We start from the raw sequence: 26,543 nt of genomic DNA, 5'->3' as shown, positions 1-26,543 counted from the left end.
TATTATTAACAAATTTATTTGAAAATACACATTCACATTTAAACATATCAATGCAGTAATTATATAATGTTTGTTGAGTACACTTTGTTTTGTTTACAGAATGCTGAGTACAGGTAATTATCAATTTACCATATAAGGTGATCATGTTAACAAGGTATAACTGTACAAGTCCTTACAAAAAGACACCAAATGATAGAGAGAATAGTTCATACAACAAAATATCACCACAGGGTGCTGATGTGGTTAACAGAGACAAGTACAAGGAACTTCTAGATAAGTAGATCAGGTAATTATACAAAATGAAATGTTGAAATGAAGCTTGTGACACATTGGATCTCATGAGACATTGGTTTGCACGCTGACAGTTAATATGCATATGACAAGAAAATAAATAAAAACACATTTGTATAAAAAAAACCCCATTACAATAGGACAATAACAAACTTAATCAACAGATTCACAAACAATTTTACTCAACACTGCCAACCCCAACCCCCCAATCTAGTACGGGAATTGTACATATACAATGTACATATATGGACAGAATAATTTTAATGTTTATTTAATCAGACATATTGCATTAATGTTCTATTCACAAAGAACATTTGGAATAATACTGGCACCAAATCTCCATAAATAGCAGACATCAGATCAGGCACCAAGTTAGCATCATACAGCTTAAAATCTGAAAACTCCCATCACAAATAGACCTTCAGTACATATGAATATATTGTATATAAAGGCAGCTTTCTATGATAACATTCAGAATTATCCCCACCACAAGCCCATTGAGGGAAAACCTCTATATACGTGAACAACTCAACTGTCTTCCTTAACTAAAGAATGCTAGCAACTCTTTCTGAAAACAGCATTCAATTAATCAGAAACAGGTTATTTCAAGAGTAACAAAGATTGGTCCCATTTTATGACAATTTTTTTCAATTGCATATCTTCCATATGGAATTGAATTCTAGCATTACAGTATATATTAGTTTGACGGCAATATGGGAGACAAACAAGATATGACATAATATCATTTGTAATATAAATTGGTATAAAAAGTCTGACAGAAACAACAATAAAGCTTCTCATTAATATCTATATGACCTTTCTATGACCTTCAACATCAAACCAGGGACTCTACAATAATATTATAATACTGATCATGAAACCACAGAAAACTGGAATCAATTCTAAATGGACAACAAAACAATTTCTAACTGCCTGCCAATGAAGATATGATGAGTTACACAGAGCAAATCAATTTGAGAAAACTATTTGATAAAGACACACATATTTCCTTGAAACTGTTGACTCTAACACCAGGGTCTTCTCAGTGATGTAGACACAAGCACTGATAAATTTACCCGAGTCCTGTCCAAATCAAATGTTGATGGGATATAGAATTTTACATTGGGGGACCCATTGTTTTTAGCAATGAAGTTGAAAAGGACTCAAGAAAATAACTTGCAGATTGATCACTGTACAAGTGTTTATCTAGGGATAAAATGAAGAATCTACACCTATAGTAAATGGCCTATATACATCACCGTCAGACATCAAAAAAACTGTGCTTGAATAAAGAACAAGTATCTGAGCAAATAATGGCCTGGCTACATCACGTGTTGTATCCAATTTCATACGACTAAGTAATCAAAACACTTTTTATAAAAATTTCATTCTTTGGCTCGAAATCTTCTTTGTGGGATTTTTATATAACTTGATAGAGTATGTGGGGGAAAAAACTGAAGCAAATAATCACACACAGTAAACATAGTGATGGAACAGATCAAAACATTTGAACACCTCGTGACTAAAATCAACACACCAATATCATGGACTTAAATATATATCTATATCCAAGTCTGTGTTAAAATGTATAAGGGAGATAACTCTTTGGATATTGGCATGTTCTTCAGGAAGAAAGTTTTCTCACAAAGTACAAGGGAGATAACTCTTTTGTAACTGGCATGTTCTTTAGGAAGAGAGGTTTTAGAGATATGCATAATAAACAACAAACCACATACTTCATCTTCTTCACGAAAAGAAAGAAAAAGAACATAAATTATGGCATCTTTCTGATTTCACCACAAAATTATTTTCAAAACATCTTGAAAAGTTTCTGCATCAAACTATTGAAATTTTGTATATATTGCAACACATTTTCTGAGTACCAAAACAAAAAAATGAACATCTGGGTTTTGTCCTTACGAGAACTTAAGGCCTTGTCAAAATGTAACCATCAAGCTCACAATTCAGACTTGCAATAAAAATTACATGCAGTCAAGTAAGTTTTGGCTTTCATTATCCAATTTTAAAACTAGTATATAAAGAAAACAAAAAACCCAACTTTGCTCAAATGTTTAGGCCACAAATTGCAAGTCATGAATTGGAATGAAAAAAAAAACTGTGAAAGGACATGTACTATATGTAGTATTGACCATTCATCATGGTCTCAAATTCGTGTTAAAATAAGGACCATTTATAAGATAAAATTCATCCAATAATTGTGCTGAAGACCCAAACCATGCCATGTCTGTGATCATCAGAGACTTGTTCAGTCTATATCTTGTTTTGTAGTGGAATCTTTCATATCAGTACATTTATTTAAGGTCACTGAAAGTAACTGACAGTGATTATAACGAGAAAACAATTGAAATGTTAGTGCGTGCTGATATTGAGGAATTTATGACCTTCCCATGTAAAAGCTATTTTGCTGAGCTATTTTGCTGAGCTATATTTTTTGTTAAGCTGTCCTGACAGGATTTACAGATGGTTTTATTATACTAATTGTTATGTATATATCACACACCAGCCCAGTACAACCATCAACACATAGACCAATCAATTAGTGATCTCCTCGGTCTTCTCCAGCCATTCTTTAAACCCTCCTGTGTATTGTCTAGCCCTGAAATGGATAACAATATTATTCAATAATCTTAAACATCAATATTAACACAATGTAGATATAGAAAATATCAATTATATCTTGATGTAAATTGGAAATATTTGTACAATTGATATTTACATTAAACATTGTAAATCTGAGATGACTTAAATCATATGTAGAATCTGTTTCAATACTATAACACTTATTTTTATAATTTATTACAAAGTAACATTGTCATATAAATACCCATGAATACAAAAATATTAGACAATTGTATATGAATGATATCAACTGATTTTTAACAGAACAGAGTGCTGGTTATTCTATGTGTATATGTAATTATTAGAATACTCAGTGAAATATTAGTCTACATGTCAAGCCAATAACATCAGGTTTCCTATATCTACACGTCTTACTGTGTAACATACAAATCAACTTCCATATAGAAGGACAAAGCCAATAACATCAGGTTTCCTATATCTACATGTCTAACTTGTAACAATATGTTTACACTAATTGTATGTCTTATTTCATATTCATTAGTAGGATCTGTTTTTATGAACCAGGTATAGGCTTCCGGAATGTAAGGGGAAAATTTTAAATGACAAGAAGGAAGTGGATAAATTGTTCTGAAAGTTTTAATAATTTCAGCAATTATGTTCATTATTTGTGAAAAGCCCAAAATCCTTCCCCAGAAATATCCATGATTGATTTTGTTCAAACAGACATAGAATTACAGGAGATTTGCTAACGGTTAATTATTCAGACAGTCAATGTGTACATCAGTCAAAGATACTTATACATAGCATATTACACAGTTCAGGTAGGTACAAGTCTCAGGATAACTGATATTATTGACTGAACATTTCACTACAGTTTGAAGTATAAGATTGCTCAATACAGGTAAGCCAAGTTTGAAGTGTTAACAATGTACAGAAGGAAGGGCTCCTGAGCTCCACACACTTTACATGTGACCGTCAATATTCTTACTGATAACATACTAAATTGAATACAGAATTTTCAATTATAATGCGAGGAATCCAGTATTATCTAACATAGTTTCAAACCCACATACAACATTTCTCCCAAGAATTCCCATGAAAATATTGCCATCATGGTACACTGAAAGTATACTCCAGAATGCCCACAATACATGTATACTCCAGAACGCCTACAATACATGTATACTCCAGAACGCCTACAATACATGTATACTCCAGAATGCCTACAATACATGTATACTCCAGGACGCCTACAATACATGTATACTCCAGAACGCCTACAATACATGTATACTCCAGAACGCCTACAATACATGTATATGACGTACACCTACAATACATGTATATGACGTACACCTACAATACATGTATATGACGTACACCTACAATACATGTATATGACATACACCTAGAACAGATGTATATGAGGTACACCTACAATACATGTATATGACGTACACCTAAAATACATGTATATGACATGCACCTAGAACACATGTATATGACATACACCTTGAACACATGTATATGACGTACACCTAATGTATACCTAGAATACATGAATATGATGTACACCTAGAATACATGTATATGACATGCACCTGGAACACATGTATATGACGTACACCTAGATTACATTTATATGACGTACATCTACAATACATGTATATGACGTACACCTAGAATACATGTATATGACATGCACCTAGAACACATGTATATGACGTACACCTAGAATACATGTATATGACATGCACCTGGAACACATGTATATGACGTACACCTAGATTACATTTAAATGACGTACATCTACAATACATGTATATGAGATACACCTAGAATACATGTATATGAAATACACCTAGAACACATGTATATGACGTACACCTTATGTATACCTAGAATACATGTATATGACGAACACCTAGAATAGATGTATATGACATGCACCTGGAACACATGTATATGACGTACACCTAGATTACATTTATATGACGTACATCTACAATACATGTATATGAGGTACACCTAGAATACATGTATATGAAATACACCTGGAACACATGTATATGACGTACACCTAGATTACATTTATATGACGTACATCTACAATACATGTATATGAGGTACACCTAGAATACATGTATATGAAATACACCTAGAACACATGTATATGACGTACACCTTATGTATACCTAGAATACATGTATATGACGTACACCTAGAATACATGTATATGACGTACACCTGGAATACATGTATATGACGTACACCTAGATTACATGTATATGACGTACACCTGGAATACATGTATATGACGTACATCTACAATACATGTATATGACGTACACCTGGAATACATGTATATGACGTACACCTAGATTACATGTATATAATGCCCAGAAAATCTTGTACCAGAAATATTTCAGACTGCCACAAATTTATGAATATCTGTCCCATAACACCATACATTAATAGGCCACACTTTATTAGAATTTAACCAATCCACACTTACTTCAAGTAACCAATTTCATGAGCTATACTCATGGCTTTCAAACTCCTAATGCCAGCGTAACAGGCAAATACAATGTTGTCATCGAGGAGATCAGGCTTGTCACAACCGTACAAAGCCTTGAATGTGTGTGGAGCCATGTTGAGGGCCGATTCCAATTGTCCCACTTCAAACACCATAGAAAAAGAAACAGAGTAAGACAATAGACAGATGCTTGCTGCCAACAGAGAATTGTGTGGGGACAAAAGGTGATCTGGTAGGAGTACAAACATTTTGGAGTGTGTAGAAAATAATATCCGCATGGTAATGATATTTAAACTTTACAAATATTCCAATTGACCATCGTATTGTGTGTATTTTTTATTGTTATGAACCAATTTGATTTTACAGCATGTTTTATTTCAAGCCATAAATTTCAACAAAACAATGGTTCTCCTGGTTCTGTCCCGTGAACGATTTTGTCAACTGTCAAACATTTTCACTTACAGAACTCAGTGTAATCCTACAATTTTTTGGTTTTTTTTGTTTCTATTTTGTGTTGCTTTGGTTTTTTCGTGCACACTAACAAATAAGAAAAAAACCTCCACAAATGTTTGGAACCTCGAACAATTAATGTCCCCACACAAGTAAAAACACCAATGTCAGATGAAGGAAGCCATTTCTATATCAATGGAGTATTGGTGTAGAAGGACTGATATCAAATGATAAATCAGGTCTGTATTGCTTGTACGGAAGTGATTCAATAGGATTCTGGAAAATTTGATATAAGGGACATAACTCTTTCAACATCCATCATTAAAATCTTTGCCAAAATTGAATTCCATTCACATCTTTTCATAGTTTTTGAAAAACAAAACTGTGTATAATGTGCCAAATCAACAACTTTATAATAATCAATAGTTCTCTATGAACTTAAAATTAATTTCATATTGTTATTTGTACATTTCTGTAAACCTATTCAGGGACAATCTACATCAGAGACACCATATTGATGGGATCAAAATGTTTAGAATCCATGTTTCTCATTTTCCTCCCTTTTTTTTGTAAATGTATTTAGTAATCCAGTCCTATATTTATGTTATACCTGTTCATCGGCGTCCTTAATCTGACAAACTGAAATGTTTTTGTGGATATATGCTCGTACCGACGAAGTGCAACACAAAATAATTATACGTGCCACACAGAGTCAGCTACAGCACAAACAACATTATTATAAAATAGCATAAATAAGACATATAATGGTGGTGCTGTATATGTACTTTTTGAATCCCATTTTATGCGCTATTTCCAGAGCAGTGCTGCTTTTGATTGGTCCGAAGCCGACAAAGACGATATCTTCGTCATTTGGCCTAGGTTTCGGTATGTTGAACAGTTCAATGAAGCGTTCATCCTTTAACATGAGACTTTCCTTCAGACAACTGACTGTATGGAAGGAAGAAAGAGCACATATCAGTAAAGTGGCAGACACCAATATTGCTGATCTATCAATAACATGATAAATAAAATCTTTCACCCTCTTGGAGGTGATGAAGCAGAGTGATATCTAAACTTGAGGTAAAAGATACTTGGGTTGGCAAACATACACTTACAGATTGATTGCCAGCTAAGAATCTTTTCTCCAGAGTGGAGATCACTCTTTTTCTTAACCTGGACAGGTAAATCCATGCTTTTTACTGGTGTGAGATTTCCTTGTCTCACTCTACGTTTGAGATCAGGGATTCCCCTGTCAGGACAATGATATGATGTCACACACCCTCGGGTTGAGATGGGGTATTCCCCTGTCAGGACAATGATATGATGTCACAGATTTATTGACATAAGGTCAACAATTAAATTACATCAATAATAGAAGCATTAGGACGACAAAAACATTGGAGTACCTTATAAAGCCGGAAAGGTAAGATGAAATAATAATTCACCCCCTTGTTTGAAAGAATAGGTGATCTCAACCCTTGGGAAAAGATCTTCAAATTACAAACACCTGTTTGTTAATCATCTTTCCCCTCGAGATCTACCTATCTCACCTCCAAGGGGGTGAAAGATTCTATTAATCTCTTTTCAGTGAATGTCTTTTTTTCCCGTTTAGGTTTCTATACAGGCTATATTTCATTGTTTTAACTCCATGTTTGACTCTGTTGACATGATGTTATTAAATTGTTGATATGATTTCATTGGTACATTCATACCATTGTCCTGATCGGTAGGGGATTCCCCTGTCAGTCAATCCCCCTCAAATATCGACCAGAAAATTTCACTCAGGTAAAAACATGAATGCCCAGAGTAAGAGGAAATTAACCAGCTAGCTTGATACAATATACATGTCATGATGCATGTGATTGACAACAATACCTTCTAATAAAACAAAGTACCATAAAAGTGTACATTTTCATCGGCTTGATTTTCATAATTTTTCAAACCATTTCATGGACACTTGATTCTGTGGATAAAGATAGCTTGATAAATCTACTTATACTAACTTAATAGTTTGAAGATGTATGAATTTTGAGATTATGAGTATAAACCAAATCCACAAAAATAATTCTCCACTTATAACTAATGATTTTACATGCAGGTGACTTTGTCTACAAAGTGACATTTCATCAGTAGCTCAACCCGATCTCAATCATCATTTACCTCTGTCTCCAAACTCCCTGATCTGACCATGACCTACTGACCATCATTTACCTGGGTCTCCAAACTCCCTGATCTGACCATGACCTAATGACCATCATTTACCTGGGTCTCCAAACTCCCTGATCTGACCATGACCTACTGACCATCATTTACCTCTGTCTCCAAACTCCCTGATCTGACCATGACCTACTGACCATCATTTACCTCTGTCTACAAACTCCCTGATCTGACCATGACCTACTGACCATCATTTACCTCTGTCTACAAACTCCCTGATCTGACCATGACCTAATGACCATCATTTACCTGGGTCTCCAAACTCCCTGATCTGACCATGACCTACTGACCATCATTTACCTCTGTCTCCAAACTCCCTGATCTGACCATGACCTACTGACCATCATTTACCTCTGTCTCCAAACTCCCTGATCTGACCATGACCTACTGACCATCATTTACCTCTGTCTCCAAACTCCCTGATCTGACCATGACCTACTGACCATCATTTACCTCTGTCTCCAAACTCCCTGATCTGACCATGACCTACTGACCATCATTTACCTCTGTCTCCAAACTCCCTGATCTGACCATGACCTACTCCATCATTTACCTCTGATCTGACCATGACCTACTGACCATCATTTACCTCTGTCTCCAAACTCCCTGATCTGACCATGACCTACTGACCATCATTTACCTCTGTCTCCAAACTCCCTGATCTGACCATGACCTACTGACCATCATTTACCTCTGTCTCCAAACTCCCTGATCTGACCATGACCTACTGACCATCATTTACCTCTGTCTCCAAACTCCCTGATCTGACCATGACCTACTGACCATCATTTACCTCTGTCTCCAATCTCCCTGATCTGACCATGACCTACTGACCATCATTTACCTGGGTCTCCAAACTCCCTGATCTGACCATGACCTACTGACCATCATTTACCTGGGTCTCCAAACTCCCTGATCTGACCATGACCTACTGACCATCATTTACCTCTGTCTCCAAACTCCCTGATCTGACCATGACCTACTGACCATCATTTACCTCTGTCTCCAAACTCCCTGATCTGACCATGACCTACTGACCATCATTTACCTCTGTCTCCAAACTCCCTGATCTGACCATGACCTACTGACCATCATTTACCTCTGTCTCCAAACTCCCTGATCTGACCATGACCTACTGACCATCATTTACCTCTGTCTCCAAACTCCCTGATCTGACCATGACCTACTGACCATCATTTACCTCTGTCTCCAAACTCCCTGATCTGACCATGACCTACTGACCATCATTTACCTCTGTCTCCAAACTCCCTGATCTGACCATGACCTACTGACCATCATTTACCTCTGTCTACAAACTCCCTGATCTGACCATGACCTACTGACCATCATTTACCTCTGTCTCCAAACTCCCTGATCTGACCATGACCTACTGACCATCATTTACCTCTGTCTCCAAACTCCCTGATCTGACCATGACCTACTGACCATCATTTACCTCTGTCTCCAAACTCCCTGATCTGACCATGACCTACTGACCATCATTTACCTCTGTCTCCAAACTCCCTGATCTGACCATGACCTACTGACCATCATTTACCTCTGTCTCCAAACTCCCTGATCTGACCATGACCTACTGACCATCATTTACCTGGGTCTCCAAACTCCCTGATCTGACCATGACCTACTGACCATCATTTACCTCTGTCTACAATCTACCTGATCTGACCATGACCTACTGACATGTGTTGCACTACCTGTTGGTTATATATCAAGCACTACCAATGTGTTCACTTTTAAATTTCAGTGTCTATATCTGCTAATCCGAGGTTATAAAAATAGCCATCTAGTTGTTCTTGTCTCCTTACCTACTAATCAATAATCACATGAAGATGGTTTACCACATGAAAAATACTAACTATTCTCACAAAAAATACTAATTATTCTCACAAAAAATATTAATTATTCTCAAAATTTTTTTTTTGAGGAGGTTCTTTTCCCTCATATCGTTGTAAAATATTATCCTGTATTCTGACTTTGTCTTAAAAATGTAAAGGTTTTATTCCAGACCTAAGTAAGTTTTTAATATTCGCTGGTGTATTGGTGATAGTGACCTTCATGAAAACAAATTCTTCTAGAAAACAAAAAACAGAATCAGATTTGACTTATGTCAAACAATAACATTCTACTTAGAAATAGCTTAGTGACTGGTTAATTCTTGGATCAAAAGTTAATAAGCTTGGAAAACATCTGTTCTGAAAAGTCGGATTATAATCTCCAACAATAAAAACATGTAAACAGCTAGCATGGAATAAAACATATAAAAATATTATAAAAATCTGTGATCATATGAGCAGAATTTTTAAAAAGTCTTTAATCTCCAACAACAAAAACATGTACATGTAAACAGCTAGTATGAAATAAAAATGATAAAAAATACTGTTAAAGTCAGAATTTTAAACTTTCATAATATGACCAGAATTTTAAATGAAGTTCATGAAAAGAAATTTGAATGAATTCCAACCCAATGACATTTTTGGTGTTAGCTAGCACACTACATTAATCAGCATTATATATATAAGTTGTTTACCTGCTGGTTTCAACAATACAAACTTTTTAAAAACATTTTCTAAACCATGTTAAATATTAAATATACTGTACATGTCACTTTTTCAGCTAAATAAATGTTTCAAAAGTAGGCATTTAACCCACTATTCTCCAGAGTTTTTGAAAAGAATAAGAAGAATGTGTGTTATTTGTAATACGTTTGCTGATGTGCTGCAAGTTTGCCTTTGATTCATTTGCCGTGGGTGTTTGTGGATGTGTTCAGTGTTGCCTAAAATTTGGTCAACTAAATGGAATGATCCTAGGTTTATTGACTAAGGCCTGATATACACCTACCTAGACACAATGTAAACACTGAGGGATTGTAGACAAAGTAGGTCAGAAAGTCATATACCACACAACTGACCGTACCAAAACTTCAAATTCAAATAAGAAATCGAGGCTACAGAATTTTTTCAAAGATTTCAAATTCCAACACTTTATTTTTTCTGAATTTAGAAATACTTCAATACTTAAACCAATAAGATATATATACATGTTAAAATGTGCCCAATGTTTGATTCAAATTACTTGTAGGATGAAATGTATGTCAATATGTAGGTATATAAACATGCCTTTACGTCATAGGTCAGGTATGATTCATGTTTATACTCAGTTTATAACTGCTAATAAATAATGAACTATGATGAGTGTTAATAAATAATGACTTTGTCAGTGTTGTTAACTTACGACAAGTGCTAGTAAAAATAATTTTTGTCTTTTATACAGACAGAGGTGAGTTCCTATAGTCCCTATCCTAACACAGGTGTGAATATGTACATCTGATAAATTCTCATTGATATATATTCCAAAAATGTCATTTTGGCGTTCTTTGTCAATGTTCATGCTAGTGTAGCTTATCTGGTCTAAACAATATAAGAACATCTATATTGACAAAGTTGCCAAAAAGTTCAATTTTGAAATATTGTCTTCACTATCAGACATGGGGGCTAGAATAAAACTTTATAAGCATGTCATCATTTCTGTAATTTTGTAATCTGCCAATGTGTTCTTCAAAGGACTAGAGAGATACTCACGTGGTATATTGAGAGCAGAGGGAAACTCTCCCTGTTGGGCCAGCTCATTGGGTTCCCTCACATCAATTAGCTGTAAATTCCCATTACCCAGGAGTGTTAGGATATCGTCAAAATTCAAGTCTGTCCTCTTTGCACAGTTACTGTCATGGCGCCGAAAATCTGAATAAAATAGATTTTAACTTTTTCATTTAAAAATTTGAGAGTGATTTCACCGTCATAACCTTAAAACTTATCATGCATTGCTATGTACAAAAAAAATATTTAAAAAAAGTTATGCATGTGGTTACAGTTTTTTAGTACATGTGATCAGCTAGAAATTTTCTTCAGGTTGTCAATCGAAAAGCAGTTCTTATAACCATCTTCTACTAGTTGTGTTATAAAAACGTCTATTTTAATGATCACCTAGAACTATTAAGTTTATACAGTTATGAATGATTTCCATTGTTTTATATTTTTGTTGATGTTGTAGTACTTTTGTCAAATTCCATCGCATTTCTTATACAAAGATCAGTGCGGACCAGTAATATCTTCAACACGATCTACCTCCAGATAAACCGATGTCTACATTTCATCACAGACATACCAGCACTGATGTAGGTTTAAGACTAATGTACTGATCAGCTGATCAGGGCTATCAACGTTTTGTCTCAAAATTTCCATAATTAATTTATTTTGTTTACACACTTTGGGTGATATGACATCAAAGTGTAAATCTGTTCAACTTCATTACATTTCACCACAGGACTTTTTGCACTCATTTGTGATAAAGGGCCTTTTTATCTTGTTTTGGGAAGAAAATTGTCCTCTTGGAATGGAAATCTTAAGGTTTAAACTTTATATTTTGTGAGTTTTCATATAATAGAGTAAATTCAAATGAGAATTGGGACCATATTCAATCTAACAAAGCCTCTTGAAATATCTCTGTACCATGATGTTTGCAGCAAATTTGGAGACCTGATCAATCTATCTTTTTAGTTGGAATAAAACTTCCTGCACCCAGTAGATGATTTGAAAGTGATGTTTTAATGACTACATGGCCAGTGTCATCAGACAAATGGCCAGTGTTAAGTATACTAACACTGACATACGCAAAGTACAAATTGTTCCATAATGGAAGATGTATTCTTTTCTAAATATGAAACTGTTAAAACAAGTTGAGATAGTTGTCTTCTCGAGTTTTCGAAATAAAGGTAAACCCAAAATATCAAAATTGAGATGACTTTATGTGGCAGTCAATTTCACCTGATTATAATCTGTCTAAAAGTGTATACAGTTGGTGTGAATACAAATCTACATCTAATGATGGCATGTGATCCGGGCTTCAACTTTAGCTCTAAGTTAGGATAAGTGATGTGGTTATTGTGTGTAGAATGTCACGTGATTGTTACTATGTAACTGACTCTATAATCTTTGTAATACTCGGTAAACATGGACCAGTCTCCCTCACATCAATCAACAGGCTGTTCAATGATGGTAGTTTGCAGGCTGGCAAACTGATGTTGGAATGAATAAAAACCAAATTGTATTTTAATGAAAAAAAATTACAAACATAAAGATTTCCAAGATTTGTAAAATTTACTGAGTTCAAATGTAGCTGTCCCTCTATAACCTAAACAAAGTAGAAAGTTAATGATAAAGAACCCTTTGGTGATTGATTTTATCATATACATATATATATATCTATACAATTATATAACATCATACAAACGGTATCATCAAAATTCATAATAAATTTTAATTTTCAATTACTTCATTTTGTCTGATAAAATAGAATATTACTCTCTTGTCAATCATTTGTCTGATAGAATAGAATATCATTCTCTTGTCGTTCATTTGTCTGATCAATAGAATATTACTCTCTTGTCAATCATTTGTCTGATAGAATAGAATATCATTCTCTTGTCGTTCATTTGTCTGATCAATAGAATATTACTCTCTTGTCAATCATTTGTCTGATAGAATAGAATATTACTCTCTTATCGATCATTTGTCTGATCAATAGAATATTACTCTCTTGTCGATCAATCAATGGTATACATAACATGATAGTGTAGACTATATCAAACATGTACAATAATTTATATGACACTATGAAGAAATCTTAGATACACAACATGAACTACTGAACTATGTACTTCAGTATATCATCTCTGTAATTACAATATTTTTAGACTACAGCAATAAGTTTTCAGACATTTTCTGAGAAGAGAGAGAAAGGTAATCAAACAAGATAAAATCGACAAACTGCCAATGCATGTCCCAGGTATTGATGTGCATGTTCACACGGCCCTGTCTGACATGCACTCCGTGTAATCACACTTAATACTCTCAATCTCTAGCCAGAGGCAATGACACTTTCCAATGTTATAATGCATCTTTCCAATTATTCATGCTGCACATTGACAGCTATTACACCTAATGCACTTTCAAAACCTCAGCAAAAAGTAAAATACTGCAGCTGACTGAGAAATCATGCAAAATCATCAGTGAGAAAGGTTTTTAAAATTCAGAACAGAAATTACTTGTGATGTGCTTCTCCTGAGAAGTAGATATCATGTACAGAGGGAACTTAATATTTTAATTAAGTCCAACTTAAAAGAAAGTGTAAAAATATATGTTTACACTAAAAATCCTACGTGTCTGATTGCTTCAGACTTGCTGACTGACTGACAGAAAACTTCTCAATGTAGATTTTAAGGAGTTCATTTACAATTATAGTTCAGGATAACAAAATTCCATTTCAAAATTTACAATGTTTGAAATATGGGTTAAACTGATGGAAACTTTTAAAATCTGCCAACAGGATTTAATAAATCATTGAAATATTCGTAATTAGGCCATCCTTTAGTATTAATTCCAATGATTTGGCCCAGAACTGGCCCTTCATATCTTACCAATGATTTTTAGGACCTGTGCTTTTGTTGCGGGCCTCACTCAATCCTAGGGAACCGACTTTATCTGATGGTAAATGGACTCATCAAAGTTGTGAAAATAGCGATCTAAAATGGCCAGAAAATATCCTTAAAAAAATGACTGTTTCCTTGGTACTGATCATTATCCGTGAGAAACTGAAGGTTATTCCAGACAGAGAGAGACTGAAGATTATCCCAAACAGAGAGAGACTGAAGGTTATCCAAAACAGAGAGAGACTGAAGTATATCCCAAACAGAGAGAGAGACTGAAGGTTCTCCCAAACAAAGTAATCACAAAGTTAAATGAAAATTTAGGCAGCTTGATTTTTAAACGATATGAACAAAACTATACTAGATATGCAACAAGTCATTATTCATTTTAATGTCTTCAGTAGGACTCCAACCAAGGTCATCTGGCTTACTAGCCCTGAACTAATCAAATTAAAGAGAACTTATATCTAACCGAGTCATATGTTAGGGCTAGTATTTTTACCAGGGTTTTAGACTTTCTCTCTTTTCTTCATGTCCATACATCCATATTGGGATATTTATCTGGCTATGTAAGACAGAGGCCCAATGGGCCTGTATATCCATATATCCATATTGAGATATTTATCTGGCTATGTAAGACAGAGGCGCACTGGGCCTGTATGTCCTTACATCCATCTTAAGATGTTTTTCTCTCTCGTCAGACAGGGATATCCCATGCAATATACCATCCTAGATTTTTCCATCTCACCCGACCTGTCTAGTACCCTTATGTGCACTTTCGTGTAATATTTTACACATAGGTATGTTCATCTGTGTGTAGGCACAGGTGGAACCTACACCAATGCATTTTAACAAAAACATAGGTTATGTTGTTTTTAAAATGTAAACGATATTTAACTAATCATATTTAAAATTAAATAGAAAAGGTGATCCTGCACTCTTGAGGCTTCCACAGGGTTTTCCTGTAACTGAGTGAGATCGCGATATCTCAGTCTCAGGATAAGATCCAGTAACATAATCCTATCTGGACTAAATCAGTTACAGGCAACAGATTTTTATTAATCTGGCTATGTAAAACAAAGATATGAGTTTGTAAAAAAAACGAGGCCCACTGGGTATGTATTGGCAATATAATATTCCTGTCAGTGAGTGTAATATTAATACTTTTAGCAAATACAGTGTGGTGATTTTCATACAACTGAGTCACTGATCTTCAAATTTGATCCAAATCAGTACACTTTGAAAACTTAAAGTGTAGATTACAGACACTCTAATCTATTCAAACATTATTTACCGATACCTTCATCTATAGATCTTTTCTGGAAGTCTGACACTTTATAGAATGTACTGAAGTATTATTCACGGGACTTTCACATTTGGAACAGAACCAGTAAGCAGTGTGGCAAACTCAACCGATTTTGTCATATCAACCTGATTTTCAACCCTCATGTATTTGAGTCCAGGAAACACGATTTTCTTCTGAGACCCACTATATCTCTTACTAATGGAGTCATCTAAATTTTGGAAAAGGTGTTAAAGTTCTTGACCCTCCTGAAATTGAGGTTTTTTAATGTAAAACCAATTTTCATGATGTAATACTTACCATAACTTTAGTATGCAAATACAGTACCTACACCCATCTTTGTATCCCAACAACAAAAGATTCAAAAGAAAAACAATCCCGCCCTCCCTACGATCCATGAGCCATCACGGCAGGAACGCAGAGTGATCTCCCTTCCTCTAATAACCTTTATGGCGTAAACCCCACAGAGGGGCAGCCAGGCAGATAAGGAAGAGGGGAGGATAGGGTGGGACTCCATAAAGTTATGGTAAGTATTACATCATGAAAATTGGTTTTACATTAAAAAAACCTCAATTTCATTTCAGTAATAATTACCATAACTTTAGTATGCGAATTCGTCTTACCGTAGTGGTGACTAGAAGCCAGGCAGCCCCTTCAGCACAACCAAGGTAGTAGGGAGGGAGAACAGAGTGCTAAAGTGAAGGAAGGGACCTCTCTGTGAAAGAGCAGGTGTACCCACATGCCGCCGTACGGAAAGACATGGCCCGGGGCTAACGAGGAGGCCCAGCCACTGACTATGCCACCACCAAAGGTCCCAATGAATACAGGCCTTCTGAGTGGGAAGCTAGGGATCACAGATAAAAATCTGTTAAGGTATCCCTGCCCTGCCAGAATACTGCAGACATGACCTCCTGAAAGGAGGACTCATTGAGAGAAGGGCCCAGGATGAAGCAAGGGCCCTGACCTCGTGAGACCGCGCTTTCACTCTCGCCCGAGCCAGATCATCAAAATGCTCGTAAGCATACTAAATCACCTGGCAAACCCACCTGGAAACCGACTGGGAGGAGATATCTCGTTGCCCCTGTTTAATGGGCAAAACAGACGGGATCGAGAGCCCCGCCCCCCCTGGTTTTATCAAGATAAAACCTAAGAGCCCGACAAGGACAAAGCAACCTATCTCGCTCCTCCGAGCTAGTCACAGCCAGGATCCTGATGGGATCGTGCGAGAACCCCGGAACCTGATTCTTCGCTAAAAACAACTCTATTCATAGCAAAGCCTCTGATTAGGGCAGAAAGAGAGGAGGACTAACCGATCTCCTTCCTGCCATAACAAGCAAGAACTCTGGCAATAGCTGTACGATAGCCAGCAATAGTGCCAGGTGGCAGATAGCGGTACCTAAACAGAGAGATTAGGAATTCCGCAATCAAATGCAGAGGCTTCGAATGAATAAGCTTCCTTGCCGACACACCAATCACAGAAGATCATCCAACGTGACTGGTAGACGGCAGAAGAGGAAGCCCTGATTGATTGCTCAATGCAATCCGACACCTCTTGAGAAAAGCCTGCCTTGGCGTGGCTTTCAAGAGATAGCCTCAGCGCGTGAAGGTGGAGGATCTCTGGTCAAGAGTGTGTCGTTCTGGGCCAAGGCTGGCGAAGGAGATTCGGTCTGGTGGGGAGAGCCAAGGGCTCCTCCACCAGAAACGACAAGAGCTCCTGAAACCAAGCTTGCCTCGGCCACAGAGGGGCTCTCAGAAGTAAGGAGCAGTGATGCTCCCAGAACTTCTGTAGAACCCTGCCCACCAGGTTGAAGGGAGGGAATGCATATGCATACGTCCCTTCCTATTCCAGAGAAAGGGCGTCCACAGCCCACGCCTTACGGTCTGGGACCTGGGAGACGAAGGTTAGCAGCTGGTTGTTCAGGGAAGTGGCAGACAGGTCTATAATAGGTCTGTCCCACGCCTGACAATTCCCCTTGAAAATCAAGGGACACAGCTGCCATTCCGTCAACACCGGCTGGTGGCGCCTGGAGAGTGGCCACCAACACACTCAGCCTGCCAGAAAGATGCTTGACCGCTATGGTCAACTGCATGTCCTGGCAGAGAAGATGGATGTGGATGGAAAGGGCACACAGGACATGAGACCTGGTGGCCCCTGTCTCTCCAGATACGCGACAACTGTTGTCGGTAGCCACACTTTGGACTGCAGGATACCCCTAAAGGACTGCAGAGCCAAATGAACAGTCTCATCTCGAGTACACTGATGTGCTCCGAGAGTTATTCGCCAGACCACTCCCCCATCGAGGTAAGCTCACATTCCTGTCATGAACGCGTCCATGAACAGGATCATAGAGGGGATAGGCTTGGTCAGAGGTACCCCGTGGAAAACGTTCTCCTGAATGGTCCACCAGCAAGAGAACTCCCTGACCGACTGGGTAAGCGGGATCCAGGCCTCCTGGATGACGGAACCCAGTCAGACAGGAGGAACATCTGGAGAGGTCCGATGTGAATCCTCCCTAGGGGGACCACATATGCCAAGGAGTTGAGATACCCCAGAAAACTGAGGAACCAATGTACCTGGACAAGCGACCAAGTGATGAAAGTCAGAGCCAGAGCCCTGACCTTCTCAAACTTCTCCAGAGGTGGAAGGGCTAAGCCCCGAACCATGTCAAAATGGTTCCCCAGGAAGAAGAAGTCCTAATATGAAGGAACCTCTGACTTCTCTCTGGAAGGAATGAAGCCGACTTTGAGCAAGAGTTTCAGGACCAGACGAGTGTCCTTCACTAACGATTCCCACACCAAAAGAGGCATGAGGGAGTCGTCGAAATAGATGTGGACGTCTATTCTGCAGGAGTGAAGGAAACACCAGCAGCAACTTGGTGAACACCAAAGGAGCTGTCGTGAGCCCCAAGGGCATCTCTGCCTTGGCAGCATGGTCCCTACTTCCTCCTGGAGCACCCGTGCCCTTTCTGAATCCCCGGGAGGAGGAAAGAAACAAAAACGGCCAGGAGGCGAGGGACGAATCCTGAAGAAGGGGAATACCTAGACCCTCCCTGACCACCGACAAAAGCCCAAGCGTCCTCTGTAATATCCTGCCACTAGGAAAGGAAAGCAAAGAGACGTCCGCCCACAGGGAGTTCCGGATGGGGCAGATCGAGCCCCTGCCAGACCAGAGAATCGTCTGCCCACCCGGAGCCGGAGCCTGAGCCTGCAGGAGAAGGACATGAGCCCGGGAAAGGAGAACCACCGTCCACCCGGCCATACCCTTCGCCTTTAGCGGCCAAGAAGCAGAAATAGTCAGGAACCCTTCTTCTTGCCCCCAGGAGGTTTCTTACCCTTCCTACCCTTCCCCTTGTTGCCGTTGAAGTGAGGTTGGGACTTGGGCTGTGCAGAAAACTGAGCAGCCGAAGACTTCGCCTTCTTCTTAGGAGGCACTGACCCCTGCGAGGCACTGGCCTTCTCAGCCTGAAACCTCTTCACCAGAAGTGCTGAGGCGACCGAGTCCTCCTTCATATCCTTCTGAACCCAAGGAAGAGCTCCCCTGAACAGGGTAGAGCCCTAGAAGGGGGCATTCAACAAGCGGAAACGGTAGGGTTACTGGACTGGGCGGAATTTCAGAACTGAAAACTGCCTAGCCAACACGGCATTGACGAGCAGAGAACCTGCAAGGCTGCCGTGTCCTGTATGTCGGCTGTTCTGTCTCGGATAACCGACACTCAGGCAAATCGGATACCCTGTATAGACAAACTGTCAGGAAGTCTATGTATGACAGAACTTGGATGGAGAGGTGCAACATTCTCTCCATCCTGTGGTGCTCTTTGGGATCGAGCACCACCTGGTCCACTGATTTGCCGGGCCAGGCAGCCAGCTGTCTCAACTCCAGCTGTGCTGGTTGAGAGGCCAGCTGCCCATCATATGTGGCATAGTCGGAAGCTGAAGCCTCCGACAATTCACCAACACTGAGCTGCAGACCGACAAACCCGAGAGCACGGGTAGAGAAGGAGTCCTTCTCTAAAACCGGAGCCCGGGCCGTGGCCAGAACCGAAGACATGATATTGCCTTCTGGCAGAGACCGATCTGAGCGAACGGAAGCCCGAGGAGCCACCAGGGAACCCAGAAGGATGGTGGATTCAGGCGCCGACGATGCTGAGGCGGTGGGCAAACCTCCGCCCTGAGAATCCGGGAGATGTTGGCCCGGAGGACCCGCATCCCAGAAAGCACATGCTGAGCCTCAGCTTCAGCAGTCTCAGGGCCATCTTCCCCTTGTGAACCCTCTTGGCCCAGGAGAAAGATGAATGACATCGTCTTCCTCTGCCGAGCCCGCACCCTCGATGTCCATCTCCTCCTCAATAGAGACCGAAGTCCCCTTGGGAGGAACAGGGGCCGCCAGAGGAGCCATCTCCGCAGAGGGGAACTCCTCTTTATGGCATTTGGACGCAGCGCGACCAACAGCTGTAGCTGTAGGCTTGGGTCGGAGACCCGAAGCCGACCCCTGGGAACAGGAGACCGACGGGTCCGCGCTGGAGGCGGAAGTCCTTAAGGTCTGGCAAACCTTTATAGGACCGGCCAACAAGGCCCCCGAAGTAGCAGAACATTGGGGGGATTCCGCACTGCTATAACATCTCCTAGAGGAGAGACCAACCCCTATGGGTTCCACGAGTGAAGACCCATGGGTAAAAACCCAAACCCCTGAGGGAATGGGAACGGTCCAGCGGGCCGGGAGTGACCCCAGAACTGGCCAAGATGGCCTGCCTGAGTCTGGGGCTGGACATCCTGTCCAAAGAACCAGGATGAACCGCCACTCCCACCAGGTGGAAACCCAGACATGTACAGGCTAAGCCCGTAACTGCTGAGTAACTGTTGGTACCCAAAACCATCCGCAGGTTGGCCTGGGCGACCCAGGAATAAGTGCCCGCAGGCACCCCTACTCCCTGAGCCCGGGGGAAAGGGAGACCGGAAACCGGACTCCTGGCCTGAAGCCCCAAACCCTTGGAGGAAAACCCCCTGGGAAACCCTGCACTGGGAAATCTGGATTGGGACGGAAGTCCCAGAGCCAGAAGCCTGTGAGGGTGGGAAAACAGACCCCGCGCTGACACCAGGATTAGTGAACTCAAGTGTCACTAATCCCCGTAGCCACAGACAATCCTGACAAAAAGTCTGTGGCCCCTGAACCTATACCCGAAGGCACAGTTCCGGAGTCAAAGCGGCCCCCACCAACGACGCCACCTGGCGTGCCGAGGTCCCTGAAGGAATCAGAGACCTCGACCGGAAGTCCCTTTCCGACGGTAACACCGCCGCCTATCGAGAGCTACCGGCCAATTCGACCCTTGACTGCGCCGAGTCAGGGTCGGGCTGCCCCCCCCCTACTCCAGGACGCACCTGGACAGGGGGAGCCACCCCCTGCTGAAGGGCGGAGCTCGGTGGAACGAGAGCACCCCCAGCAGGAACGCTCTGGTTCAGAACTTCAGGAGGGAGGTCTTAAAAAGCTTACTTCCCTTACCGGAAGAAGAGGACGAATCCCTCTTCCGGCGGAAAGTAAGCTGGAAAGGCATGGGAGCCTAAGCAGCAGACTCCATGTGCAAACAAAGTTCACATAGTGAGGTCTGGCTGTAATGTCGGCAAATGGGACAGGTATCATGGGGTTCCCATTATCTATAGAAATAGGAACATCCATGCGCTGACCCCCGACGTAAACCCGGCACCTTTATCCAGCATCGAAACAATAAAAAATTGTAACAATGAAAACAAGGATAAAAAGTTTTCTAACAATCAAAAAACTACGAACGAGATCATAAAACCTACCGTACGCAGCAAGATTGTACTGCAAAAAAAGAAAACGGTCGTACAAAACGGCCGACAAAGCAGCAAGAAAACAATTTCAACTTCACGAAAATCCGAGTGACGAGACAAGTAGTCACTCACTCGAACACGCGGAGTAAAAACACGGCCGGAAACGAAGTTCTCGAACAATCAAAAAACTACGAACGAGAGCACAAAGCCTACCGTACGCAGCAAGATTGCACTGCATAAATAAAACGGCCGTACAACACGGCCGACAAAGCAGCAAGAAAACAAATTCCAACTTCACGCAAATCCGAGCAACGAGACAAGTAGTCACGCACTCGAATACGTGGAGGAAAAAACGGCCGGAAATACGGTCAAAATAAACAAATGACAATACTTAATTTCACAATATAAGTTGGGAGATGGGTTTATAGACTACTAATAGAGTAACAATATACTCAAACGACAATGGCAGTACGAAGAGAAGGAGTAAGAAAAGCACTTAGCTCAGACACCTCCGCACTCGTCGGCAGCCATAAAGGTAAGAGGAAGGGAGATCACTCTGCGTTCCTGCCGTGATGGCTCATGGATCGTAGGGAGGGCGGGATTGTTTTTCTTTTGAATCTTTTGTTGTTGGGATACAAAGATGGGTGTAGGTACTGTATTTGCATACTAAAGTTATGGTAATTATTACTGAAATGAAAAGGTACTTTAAAAAAAATTAATAAAAGATGAGGGCTGAATGATTTATCAAAGTTCTTTCAACATTAACCAGTAATATCTGACCTAATCTTCATTGTGTAATGTTAATGGTTTGTAAACAACATTAAAGTATTTTGCAATCAATGAGTCAATTTATTTGAAAGAGTTTTTAATAGATTCAATGAAATTTGACGGAGTATATTTAAAGACTGAAAAACATTTTGTCATACCCTAAAATACTACTTTTAAACTCTACTTTCGAAATCAATGATTAATAGAAAATTGGATCTGAGCTTAAAATGAATTGATGTAATTATGATATGGAGTCTGTAATTATGATATGGAGTCTGTAATTATGATATGTCTGTAATTATGATATGTCTGTCATTATGATATGGTGTCTAATTATGATATGGAGTCTGTAATTATGATATGGTGTCTGTAAATATGATATGTCTGTCATTATGATATGGTGTCTGTAATTATGATATGGAGTCTGTGATTATGATACGGTGTCTTTAATTATGATATGGTGTCTGTAATTATGACATGTCTGTAACTATGATATGTCTATCATTACGATATGGTGTCTGTAGTTATGATATGGTGTCTTTAATTATGATATGGTGTCTGTAATTATGTTATGTCTGTAATTATGATATGATGTCTGTAATTATGATATGATGTCTGTAATTATGATATGGTGTCTGTAATTATGTTATGTCTGTAATTATGATATGATGTCTGTAATTATGATATGGTGTCTGTAATTATGATATGTCTGTCATTATGATATGGTGTCTTTAATTATGATATGGTGTCTGTAATTATGTTATGTCTGTAATTATGATATGATGTCTGTAATTATGACATGTCTGTAACTATGATATGTCTGTCATTACGATATGGTGTCTGTAGTTATGATATGGTGTCAGTAATTATGATATGATGTCTGTAATTATGATATGTCTGTGATTATGACATGATGTCTGTAATTATGATATGATGTCAGTAATTATGATATGATGTCTGTAATTATGATATGTCTGTAATTATGAAACGGTGTCTTTAACTATGATATGGTGTCTGTAATTATGACATGTCTGTAACTATGATATGTCTGTCATTACGATATGGTGTCTGTAGTTATGATATGATGTCTGTAATTACGATATGATGTCTGTAATTATGATATGATGTCTGTAATTATGATATGATGTCTGTAATTACGATATGATGTCTGTAATTATGATATGATGTCTGTAATTATGATATGATGTCTGTAATTATGTAACGGTGTCTGTAATTATGACATGTCTGTAACTATGATATGTCTGTCATTATGATATGGTGTCTGTAGTTATGATATGCTGTTTCCACATCCAGTAATTAAAGGTTTTTTTGGTCTCAAGATCTAATATTTTTCTTTTCAATGATAAAAAAAAAATTGTGTTCTAGTTCTAGCAGCATTTTGATTTCCTTGGTTATAATTTTAATCTTGTTTGCAGATCTCCTTTACCACATTTTGACCAATCTCCCTAAAATTCTTGTATGCTTTAAGACAGTGATTGCTTCATTAACAACTATTTGTATGATTTTTGAAAGTGGTAGAGCATTTTTGCTCCCTCCTCTCACTTTTTGAAACACTTTAAAACATGATGAAAGTTAAGATATACATGGAGAGCCTTTCAAAGCATTTTTTTACTTCATACTCTCACTTTTTGAAACACTTTTTGACACAATAAGAGTTATGATATACATGGAGAGCCTTTCAAAGCATTTTTTTACTTCATCCTCTCACTTTTTGAAACACTTTTTGACACAATAAGAGTTATGATATACATGGAGAGCCTTTCAAAGCATTTTTTTACTTCATCCTCTCACTTTTTGAAACACTTTTTGACACAATAAGAGTTATGATATACATGGAGAGCCTTTCAAAGCATTCTTTTACTTCATCCTCTCACTTTTTGAAACACTTTTTGACACAATAAGAGTTATGATATACATGGAGAGCCTTTCAAAGCATTATTTTTACTTCATCCTCTCACTTTTTGAAACACTTTTTGACACAATAAGAGTTATGATATACATGGAGAGCCTTTCAAAGCATTTTTTTACTTCATACTCTCACTTTTTGAAACACTTTTTGACACAATAAGAGTTATGATATACATGGAGAGCCTTTCAAAGCATTTTTTTACTTCATCCTCTCACTTTTTGAAACACTTTTTGACACAATAAGAGTTATGATATACATGGAGAGCCTTTCAAAGCATTTTTAAAGCATTGTTTCTATTGTCGTTACAGTAATCTGTTTTCAGAACTGTTTTGAAATCATATTTACATTTTTATATCGGTCCTAGTCCAAGGCAATATAAAAACAAAATATGATGAATGTTGAATGATGCGGACCGCTTTAAACTGAATTTCTCTACATCTCTCTGGTTTTTGTTGGATCTCTTTGAAGCTTGGCATTGTCCTTTCCAAAATAACATTCAGTATTGATAATTGTTTTCCAAAATTTAAGCACAAACTTATCTAAGTCTGTGATAAAAGTGAAATGGCATGAAACTATTACAATGACAGTGACAGTGTAAGCTTTCCTCCTACCTAAATGTGTTTGACATAAATGGACAGATCCACTGGACACCCGATCTGCGAAATATGTCAAAATGTCTAACACCAGTCAGAGTCAGGACCCTCTAATGTACACTTTGTCAATCCAAACTAGTGATATTGTCATAATGTCATTACTTGTTTTAACCACAAACACCAATAAACTTGTACAATAATGAGTGAAGTAGCGAACTGATTACTACTGATTACACAGCTTAAATTGAAATCTTACTTGGTTTCAAAAAAACGCAGGTATTTGGAATTATGACTGTAAAACTATAAATTATATTGAGTGATAAAGATCTAACTTATATTTCATATGAAAAGTAAGTATAGTGATACATTATTTGTTACATGAAAATATTTATTTAATAGATATATATATGTAACAAATAAACATATATATAGTATATTTCTTACCTAAACTAAGAATTTCACACATCATTCAAATAGAAACCAAGTACAGCTACATTTTAAAATTGTACTATTGGGTAGAATTACCATCACTGGTTTTTTTTTATCTCTCCAGTATAACAAGAATTTCGGTGTGTAATTGTATAACAAAAAGTGTTTATTTCCAGGGAAAGTGACATTTCATCAAAACATTACATCGACCAACCTTTCTGTCCTTCCACGTTTGATCCTTTTCCGTGTAATGTCGCCAAAACTTTTACTTTAGGTGTGGACACACGAACAGCTGCAAAATTACTCTGTTTCTTGATGAAATTCGAAATATTCGATAGCTGTCTCCGTTGCAAAAGACGAAATGTTGACGAAACTCCTGCCATCTCGATAAGATTCCCTCCTTTTTAACCACCCTCAGCTCCAGCCTCTCTCACTGGCAGCTGTGAAATGACAGTTCTGGGGTCCTGCGCGCGCTATATTTCCGGAAATTATGTTTGTCTGCCAATGGGCCTCGAACAGTTCACGCCACTAGCTCAGCAACGTGACTGTCACAACACATGACGGATAAGAGTACGTTCTGGGTTATATGGGCTACTAGTGGCTGAGCTAAAAATAGCAATAGTCACGTTGAAAGCCACGCGGCTAGAACGAAAATTCAAAACACGCGGTGACCGATTGACCTGTAGCTGAACCATGCTGCAATATATGCAGTAGGTGTAAACCTCAAGTTTGAGGTTATGTTAGATTAACCTTAGCAAGAAACCGCTGCAGTGACGCTCATCAGCTACATACAGTTTCTATTAATGTTTACAAATGTACATGTATAGATAGTACTTAAACTTGTTCGCTTAAAAAAAATAAAACTTGATATTATGATGATCCAGGTGTAAAATGAACTTCGTTTGGCCACTATTAACAAGAGAAGAAATACCAAAATGGTCGCAAAAATCCCTGTTCTAAATTTAAAAAATAATTGATAAACCGAGAACAGTTGAGAAGTGTACGTAACATTGATTGATATTACTGAGACGTGTAAAATTGACATTATTCTAGATATGTGGAATCTATTTCACCGGTATGATTTACAAGATTTTTTGTACCAATTTATGCAAATTGGTGTCTTTCCGCCTAAAAGT

General features: G+C 38.5%; 1 protein-coding gene across 2 annotated transcripts; it reads right to left on the bottom strand.

Moving 5' to 3' along the window:
- LOC132564835 (thiosulfate:glutathione sulfurtransferase-like) lies at positions 1-25,861 on the bottom strand. 2 transcript variants are annotated; one of them, XM_060229465.1, is made up of 4 exons: positions 25,622-25,861; positions 11,695-11,853; positions 5,408-5,570; positions 1-2,908 (listed from the first exon to the last, which is right to left on the bottom strand). In XM_060229465.1, the coding sequence occupies exons 1-4, from the start codon at positions 25,788-25,790 to the stop codon at positions 2,845-2,847; spliced, it is 555 nt and encodes a 184-aa protein (XP_060085448.1). In that variant the 5' UTR covers positions 25,791-25,861; the 3' UTR covers positions 1-2,844. The 2 variants fall into 2 exon arrangements, with proteins under 2 accessions (XP_060085448.1, XP_060085442.1); XM_060229459.1 differs by lacking the exon at positions 5,408-5,570 and adding an exon at positions 6,664-6,826 and having other exon boundaries at positions 25,622-25,858.
- Positions 25,862-26,543: the final 682 nt, after the last annotated feature.

This window comes from Ylistrum balloti, unplaced genomic scaffold (genome assembly GCF_031769215.1).
Source record: "Ylistrum balloti isolate Yb309-2 unplaced genomic scaffold, AGI_CSIRO_Ybal_v1 Utg369682, whole genome shotgun sequence".
Classification (NCBI taxonomy): domain Eukaryota; kingdom Metazoa; phylum Mollusca; class Bivalvia; order Pectinida; family Pectinidae; genus Ylistrum; species Ylistrum balloti.
Note: the sequence above shows the minus strand (reverse complement) of the source record. Positions and strands in the feature narration are given on the sequence as shown.

Excerpts from the sequence above, each read along its gene's own strand:
- LOC132564835 (XM_060229465.1), bottom strand. The coding sequence starts at position 25,790 with ATGGCAGGAGTTTCGTCAACATTTCGTCTTTTGCAACGGAGACAGCTA. Across the intron at positions 11,854-25,621 it reads AAACGTGGAAGGACAGAAAG|ATTTTCGGCGCCATGACAGT; the intron begins GTTGGTCGATGT and ends TATTTTATTCAG. Across the intron at positions 5,571-11,694 it reads CTCTGCTCTCAATATACCAC|TGGGACAATTGGAATCGGCC; the intron begins GTGAGTATCTCT and ends TGGTGTTTGAAG.